This window comes from Quercus robur, chromosome 8, assembly GCF_932294415.1.
Source record: "Quercus robur chromosome 8, dhQueRobu3.1, whole genome shotgun sequence".
Classification (NCBI taxonomy): domain Eukaryota; kingdom Viridiplantae; phylum Streptophyta; class Magnoliopsida; order Fagales; family Fagaceae; genus Quercus; species Quercus robur.
This window is the reverse complement of record NC_065541.1, coordinates 47,980,107-47,989,185: the sequence shown is the minus strand read 5'-3', so window position 1 is coordinate 47,989,185 and position 9,079 is coordinate 47,980,107. Positions and strand designations below refer to the sequence as shown.

Here is a 9,079-nt window from a genome sequence, read left to right as displayed (position 1 = left end):
CCAAAAAATTTTACATTTCTACTCGGAATTATATATTCCATTGGAGCTAAAATTATCAACAAATCTCCAAGAACACTTTAGAGTTAACACTTATTTGAAACCCCCCAAAAAAAAAATTTGGGTAGAGCAAAAAATTGAGAATATAAACAAGAATAGAAACCAAACAAAGCAAGAAACTAATAGTTGTCTGCGCCTTATCATTATTTGTGTATTAAACAGGAGCAGCACAAAGAACTGAAGTTCATATTTCCAATTTCATCAATCAGAGACAATTTAAAAGCAAATGAAATGAGAATGAAGTTCCATTTCTTCATATTTTCAAGAATTCAAAATAAACAATTAATGCAGTGAAATAAAAAGGTGACTGGATAAAAACTCATCAAAATATTGCTAGTGATCAAGAACAATAGTTGAAGTGATTCAGAGGAAGAAGAAGCTGTACCATTTCCACCTAGCAGTACATGGTAATGGTGAACTTCAGTCCTTGTTGAGCAAATCTGGAAATCAAAGAAAATAGCCGATTCATAATGACATAATATCATAACAAAAGCCATAACTAACATTGAGAGAGAGAGTGACGTTATCAGATGCAAAGACAGAAAATAGTGGCAGCACACGCAATAGCAACACATGACACCAACAGCAATGCTGCACAGCTCTGTATGCTCAGAAACTTGAAGAAGAAGCTGACTGTGGTGGGCTACAACGGAATTTTTACGTTTTTCAGTAGATTCCTACAGGTTTGGGAATAAGGGAACCATCTGTTCTGGAGGGGGTGATTAGTTTCTCTTGTTATGTGCTAATGTGGTGCTCACATGGATCAAATGCCCAAAAATTATTCACACGAAAAGTTTTAACTTGAGATGGTAATCTAAGATTACCACATGAATTCCTAGGAATATTCTCCAAATTTCATGAACCAAAAGGCCCCTAGGAACCATTTGATTATTACATCATCCACTACCTCCAAGAAGAATTATATGTTATAAAACACAACAATATACAATATTATAGAATTAATAACAAGTAAATGACATAAAATTAAATCACTTATACGTTTTAAACTCAAGTTTTCCAGATATCTATACATTTGCACAACTTTATACTAGATTTTTTTCTCCCATCCTGTCTTTATCTACAACTTTCCTAATGCAAATTGCTTACACCTATCCCGGGTCAATCAGACTTGTTATTGTACAAGTTTACCCCACTCAAAAACTAGAGGCTTAAAAAAAAATAAGTGCCCAAATCTTGCACAATTCTCATCCTTCTTTCATTACCTTCTTAAAATGTTGTATTGTTGTTTAGCAATGGTATCTCATGGCATCACTTGCTACTAAGAGGGTTCTCATGCATCATTTTCTTTCCTGGTGGAGCAAAATAGTAAAGTAGAAAGGGTTCTCGGTAGATGCTAGATGCTAATCTGATGAATCAAAGAAGATCAGTTTTACACTTCTAATGCATAACTGAACAGTAAAGTTCAGTGTCTAGACAATGAAGCAGAGGGATTTTCAAGATGGATACTTGATTAACAGGAACATCAAAAGGGATTAGCAGACTACATTCACTACATTAACAACACTATTTCCCTTCAAAATACTTCTTATTTGAAATGACACCATGCAAGCTTCACTTCCCACATTAAAGAGGGGATAGGAAACAAATGGTTTTCTCCTCTTTTTTTGTTTTTGTTTCCCTTCCCTTTAAGTAAAAGACATCCAGACCTTTCTAACCTGAGAAGCATCCTTCAATTATTTAGCTCAAACTTGGCAGAACTTGAGGAGACTCTTCCTCCATCATAACTAGAGCACTACACACAAAACTTGAGTCAGATAGAAGGGAATGAATGCATCATAAACTCCACAGGAATTGAGGAAATTTAACTTTTTCCTATAATTTGAAAAATTTTCAGGTGCAAATACCTTTGCTGAGGTACTTCTACCATCTCCATCAAGCCAGTGTTTGAAAGATTTATCCTGGAAAAAGCTCAACCCTCCTTGCAAGCTCATCCTTCAATAGCAGCATCCATCTGCAACAAATAAATGAAATGGAAATAAATAAATCTATACAATTAGAAGTGCCAACTACATGAAGAATATTAATAAGAGCATGTTTTACATTCTAAAACTCATGCATCTCAGCTTATAGAACATATTTTCATAAATTTATTAAGCGAAAAAGAAGTTATTGAAAATTAGTTTCTGTTTTTTGTATTTTAAAAGCAAACTTTTTGATCAACATTCAATAGAAGATCCCATAATGTTGACTCTAACGATTTAACCTTTTGTGTATACTATAGTATAAATGGTTCTCTCCGTTAGCTTGTTCTCAAATAAATAAATAACTTGCAAGGAACAAAGGATAATTAAATAAAGTTGATAACCAAATTTATAGTACAATTAGAGGTCTTAGGATTGAGAAAAAGCCTTCCATTTAGAGAGAACAAATACAGTAGATAAGTTTTATACAAATTTTTAAAGCTTTTATAGTTTGGTATTAACTGAGTTGAACAAGCAATGTGACCAAGGTTTAAAAATATAAGCCATCAGTAAATCCTGAATTGGCAACACATATCACAAGACAAAAAATCCAGAAGACCAAATAAAAATTAAATATAAGCAAGTAGGCAGAATGGAGATATCATGGATAGCAATATTACCTTCATGATGCTTGCCAAGAGATTTGTAGCTTAGTGACATATACTGCTCTCCATTATTAGGAGAAAGAGGGTTCGAATCCTCATCTCCTCTTTGTTGTAACTATTGAATTATCAAGAAAAAAAAAACTTCGGGATGTCGTCTTACAAAAATACAAATGAATCTTTGAATTATAGAGAAAATAACCTGTACCAACAGATGAATCTCAACCAACCGAAGCAGCCACATCAGAAAGGTCCTCAGAGCCAATTTAGTCATCCAACAAAACTATTTTTATCTGGTGTAAAACCTCAGTCAAGCATGTCATTATATAATTCCACAGCAAGAGAGTATATTATAATTTTTCAGAAAAAATAACTATGGGTTGAGTCAGCCTGCAGGGAGTAAAGTAATTTCATGTAAAAATCACTATTTCTAAACATTGGGAACTAGATATAATCAAATAGCTTATAAATGAAATTAAACTCTTACGTATAGTTGAGTTATCAAAATAATATTTTATTTAAAAAAAAAAAAAAGGGATATTAGATATCAATCAATAACATTTTTTTTTTTTTTCTTTATCACAAGATTAACAGTTTTTTTTTTTTTTTTTTTTTTTTTTTTTTTTTTTTTAGATGAGCACAAGATTAACAGTTTAACACATAAATGTAGAACCCATCAAATAAGAGAACAAAGTTTCATGGGCGAAGAATATTAACGTGGCTAAAATTTATTGGACAGTGTAAAAGTGAAACTCTTGATAATTGACTTGACTTGAGTGATGACCCCCATAAAGTCTCCTTGGCTCTGTGCTACACTACTACTACTGCTAGGTTTTAGCTATTCTTCCCCAATTGCCCAATTGCCATGGCTGTCACTACAACTCTTTCCAAACCCTTCTCTTCATCTTCATCTTCATCGTCTTCTTCCAACCAACCCCCCGACGACTATGAGTACGATGTGTTCCTGAGTTTCAGAGGCGAAGACACTCGCAAGAACTTCACCGATCACCTCTACCACGCTTTGACAGAGGCTGGAATCCGCACCTTCAGAGACGACGAAGAGATCCGAAAAGGAGAAAATCTTTCTTTCGAGCTTTTACCAGCAATACGAGGGTCCAGAATATCCCTCATCGTCTTCTCCAAAAACTACGCGTCTTCCAGGTGGTGTTTGGAGGAGCTCGTGGAGATCATGGAGTGCCAAAGAAATCGGGGTCTTTGGGTTCTGCCTCTATTCTATGATGTTGATCCCTGCGATGTGCGCAATCAGAGGGGTAGTTATGAACAAGCGTTTGTGGAACATGAAAAGCGTTACTTGTTGGATAAAGACAAGGTATTCAGGTGGAGGGGAGCTCTCAATCATGCTGCTAGTATTTCCGGGTTCCATCTGAGAAGCACTGCTGACGGGTAAATGTCTAATATTATTATTAACCCAACTCCCTCCCCCTTTTTTTTTTGAGAGGAACTTCCTAACTTAGTAACGATTCAATCAAAATGTAAATGCGCGTTCTTATGAACATACAAAACAGAAGTCAATTTAAATAGGTGGTGGTAAACATAATAATTTTATAATTTATAAGGACTAACGTTAATTACTCTTTTATCCGATTTATCTTCATTTTTCTAATGAGTTTTTTAAAAATTTGGTTTATAGTTATTTTGTAAAATTAATTAATTATTGAAGGGACGGCCCAGTATTGGGCCGGGGCAACGTCCCCCAAAGATCTAATGGATAGAAAAACACTCTAACACAAATCATCATTAAAATTTATTGCTCTAACCTAATTAATTTGGGAAAATATATATTATGATTAATGTATAGCCACAAACCTTATATTATTTCCTTCAATACTTTCTTTCTCTTTACTAATTAACTTATCCCTGACCTTGCATAAGTGCCTGTTCCTAAGGTTGTTGAGTTGCAGATTTTCTTTAGCATGGTCATGGCCTTATTCTTATTTAAGTATTGGTTATTTGATAAAGATTATGAAATTGTAAAGATTATGATAAGATTAAACTATCCAAAATCTGTTTAGTGAAAATAATTTTTTGTAATTCAAATTTCAATCCCTACCGTACGTCAAGACAGTAGTAAGGCTTAAAGTTCTTACAATGTTAAATATCTCCCTCTGACTCTCTCTAAACTTTTAAGGAGAGATAAAAAACCAATGCGCATATGTTCCACACCTTGGAATTGCCAGTAAATCACTGAAGATTTTTTATTTTTCTTTGAGGAAACAAATCATTAAAGATTTTGATAGATATTCTGCAACTCACGTACGGTTAACGACCAAACCATATAGTCAGTGCACTTGTCCTAGGTTGGGGATAAATTAATTATCACTATTAATCCCACTATTATTCCTAACTGCTCAAAATAATTTCCAGGCATGAAGCCGAGTTTATTCGGAAAATCATTCATTGCATTTTATCAGTATTGGACAACAAATACTTATTTGTAGCACGCTACCCAGTTGGAGTAGAGGCTCGCATGGAAGACATGACTTCACTATTATGTGTTGGAGCTAATGATGTTCGCATGGTAGGAATTTTGGGAATGGGCGGAACAGGGAAAACAACCATTGCTAAAGCCATTTATAACAAATTTTATCTTCATTTTGAAGGTAGAAACTTTCTTGAAAATGTTAGGGAAACTTCCAATCAACATGGTCTGGTTCGTCTACAAAAACAACTTCTTTCTGAAACCTTAAGGACAAGCAAGATAAAGGTAAGTAGTGTTGCTAGCGGAATCGTTATGATACAACAAAGACTTCGTCGTAAAAGGGTACTTGTTATAGTTGATGATGTAGACCAATTGGACCAACTGAATGCCATAGCTGGAAGTCGTGATTGGTTTGGTTTGGGAAGTAGAATTATTATAACAACTAGATATGAGCAGTTGCTAAAGAATCTTATAGTGGATGGAGTGTATACAACTAAACAAATGAGTGACAGTGAATCTCTTGAGCTCTTTAGTTGGCATGCCTTTAGAAACAAATATCCAACTGAAGGTTATATGGACATATCAAGAAGTGTAGTTGCTTATTCAGGAGGATTGCCACTGGCTCTTGACGTTTTGGGTTCTTTTTTGTTCGGCAAGAGCATGCAAGAATGGAACTGCGCATTGGAGAGATTAAAAAGGATTCCCAATCATCAAGTTCAAAAAATACTTAGAATAAGCTTTGATGCACTAAGCAATGATACAGAGAAGGATATATTCCTTGATATATCCTGTTTCTTTATCGGAATGGACAAAAACTATGTTGTACAAATATTGAATGGCTGTGGTTTTTTTCCCCAAATTGGAATCACTGTCCTCATTCAACGGTGTCTTCTTACAGTTGATGAGAGAAACAAACTTATGATGCATGATTTGCTTCGAGACATGGGAAGAGAAATTGTTCGTGAAAATTGCCCCAAGGAACATGGTAAACGTTGTAGATTATGGCTACATGAGGAGGTAATTGACATATTGAAAATGCATGAGGTAAGAACTTCCTCTAGGGAAACCATTAATAGTAAAACAGAACTTTGTTTATATCCTAACAATGATATGCCCCGAGAGTGTAATCCCCTTCATTTCTAATCAATTGCTACACTTGTTTACTTTTCTAACATCGTTCTATTGATTTTGAGCTTCTTGGCATGGTTTACATTATTCTATTAAGAAAGTGTCTGATAGATGCCAATAAGAATACATTGGTTTGGTTCAAATGTTGATGAAGGGATTAGAAAAATGGGACATTTTTCTTGCTATAGTATGAGGTTCTGTGGTACATGCTGTTTTGCTAAGTCTATATTTCTTTTTTTCTTTTTTTAAATCTCTCAACTTCCACATAACCAATTTGCTTACACAGTTCTTGTTTTAATCAGGGAAGGAAACAAGTTGAAGGACTCGCTTTAAAATTGTCAAGAAGTGATGAGAATTTCAATACAATAAGAAGTCAGCTGGATTTCAATACAGAAACATTTAAAAAGATGAAGAGGCTGAGATTACTCCAACTTGATCACGCACAACTCACTGGGGATTATGAATATCTTCCCAAAGAGTTACGGTGGCTCCGTTGGCATGGATTCCCTCTAAAGTTTATACCAAACAACTTTTGTCTAAGAAAGATAGTTGCAATTGACTTGCGATATAGCAATCTCAAAGAAGTTTGGGAAGATCCCAAGGTATAATTTAACCTTAACCATCAAGCCATAATTTTTTATCATCTATGGGCTAATATTATGTTTTCCTTATTTTCTCTCTCTTTACCAGTTGCTCAATAAGTTGGAAGTCCTAAATCTCAGTCATTCACATGATCTAACCCGGACCCCTGACTTTTCAAGACTCCCCAATCTTGAAAAATTAGTACTCAAAGATTGTACCAGTTTGTTTGAGGTTCACCAATCTATTGGAGATCTTGATAAACTTGTTTTGATAAATTTGAAAGGTTGCAAAAACCTTAGAAGTCTGCCGAAGAGTCTCTATAAGTTGAAGTCTCTTAAAACTCTCATTCTTTGTGATTGTTCTAATATTGACAATTTGGCTGACGACTTGGGGGAGATGGAATGCTTGACTACTCTTCGGATAGACAACACTGCCATAAGAACAGTTCCATTTACCATAGGACGATTGAAGAACCTCAAACATTTATCTCTGGGTGGGTGTAAAGGATTACAACCTTTGCCGGGTTCACTACAAGGCTTATCCTCGCTAAAAGAATTATGTCTCAATGATTGCGATCTATCAAATGACAAAATTCTGAAAGATCTTGGGAGTTTATGTTCTCTTCAATCTTTAGATCTACAAAGGAATAAGTTCCAAGTCCTACCATCAAGCTTTGGTGGTCTTTTGAAGCTTCGTAGGCTAACTTTGGATTATTGCACAGAACTTCAATCAATAGCAGATTTACCTAAAAGTTTGAATATTTTGCATGCAACAAACTGCATGAAGTTGGAAAGAATGCCAAATGTATCAGAGATCTCAAATATGCAAACTTTGTTCCTTACTAATTGCCACAAATTAGTCGAGATTCCAGGTTTATATAAACTATTGAAGTACTTTGGAACCCTTCACATGGAAGAGTGCAACAATATGACAAGTTCTTTCAAGCAAAGCATCCTACAGGTTTCCTCTCTCTCTTTCTCTCTCTCTCAATACCACCCCCCCCCCCCAACCCAATCCACCTTTGTTTTTATGAATGAATATCTTTTTTTTTTTTCAAGTGTAGCTTTGATAAATCATGCTCCTTATGGAACAGGAATGCACTATGAGTGGAGTTGGTAACGAGCTTAGCATATTCCTCCCTGGTGGTGATATTCCTGATTGCTTCATGTATAAGGATGAAGGGCCCTCCGTGTGTTTTGAAGTGCCTCGTATTATTGATCTTAATGTGGTAGGGTTTGTGGTATGCACTGTTTATTCACCACGTCCAAGCAATGACAATATAGTATCTCAAAATCTTCTTAGCATTTCAATTGTCAATCATACGAAGAATATTAGTCAGGCCTCTAGGCAAATAACAGCTGATGTTGTAATCTCCCTTGAAGATCACCTGTGGCTGGGCAATGTTTCTAAAGGTGAGTTCAATTTGGAGGGCGGTGATAAAGTAGACGTTACCATAGATTTTGGGGTTGGATTCATTGTTAAGAAGATAGGGGTCAGCCTATTATATGATGGGGTTCTTGATGGAAAAATGATTCCTTATGCCTCTACATCAAATGAGGATGTTAAAGCTTAGGCCTGGCCTATGAAGTTTAAGAGAGGACTTCATGATAAGGAGGCAGGAGCAAGTCATGGTTGGCCTGAAGATGAACCACAACCTAAAAGACTGAAAAATGATTAATTATACCTCTACATCAAATAAGGATGTTGAAGCTCAGGCCTGGCAGATAAAGTTTAAGAGAGGACTTCATGATGAGGAGGCAGGACCGAGCCATTGTTGGCTTGAAGATGAGCCAAATCCTTAAAGATTGAAGTGTGAAGATAATACTAGGATGAGTGCAAGAAGAAAACATATAGGACTTGGAAGTCAACGGCAATTCATTATTCTTTTTAGTATTGCAGTCACCTTCAATGTATTTCTATTAGGCACTCTTCGTCTCATTTGAAGATAAACATTTTATTTCCAATGATTTGTCATCTATACATGAGCTATTTGTAACACCATTCCTTTGAATTTGTAATAAAATGCTTTGATGTTCTTTCTGCTAATAACCAAGAGATATGTTTTGCCATTTCCCTTTTTCATTGAAAAAGTTGGAAATGCATTTTGTTTTTTTTTTTTTTTTTTTAAAATATCTATTGCTAAAGTGCGAAAAACAAATTGAAAGAGACAGAAAAAGAAAAAAAGAGGAAGAAATGAAGATCATGTCACAGGTGTGAGTTCTTATGCGAAACATCAAGTTCATCAAACATAATTTGCTACCAAAGAGGGCCAATATTGGCCTCATGAG

At 35.2% G+C, this 9,079-nt stretch overlaps 1 protein-coding gene across 1 annotated transcript; it reads left to right on the top strand.

The window, feature by feature from the left end:
- The first annotated feature begins 3,435 nt into the window (after positions 1-3,435).
- On the top strand, positions 3,436-8,860 carry LOC126696749 (disease resistance protein RPV1-like). The gene is made up of 5 exons (XM_050393448.1): positions 3,436-4,045; positions 5,027-6,125; positions 6,512-6,811; positions 6,900-7,751; positions 7,885-8,860. The coding sequence occupies exons 1-5, from the start codon at positions 3,507-3,509 to the stop codon at positions 8,362-8,364; spliced, it is 3,270 nt and encodes a 1,089-aa protein (XP_050249405.1). The 5' UTR covers positions 3,436-3,506; the 3' UTR covers positions 8,365-8,860.
- Positions 8,861-9,079: the final 219 nt, after the last annotated feature.

Bases quoted from the DNA above. Each gene is read 5' to 3' on its own strand.
- LOC126696749 (XM_050393448.1), top strand. From the start codon at position 3,507: ATGGCTGTCACTACAACTCTTTCCAAACCCTTCTCTTCATCTTCATCT. The intron at 4,046-5,026 runs GTAAATGTCTAA...AATAATTTCCAG, and splicing joins CTGAGAAGCACTGCTGACGG to GCATGAAGCCGAGTTTATTC. The intron at 6,126-6,511 runs GTAAGAACTTCC...TGTTTTAATCAG, and splicing joins ACATATTGAAAATGCATGAG to GGAAGGAAACAAGTTGAAGG.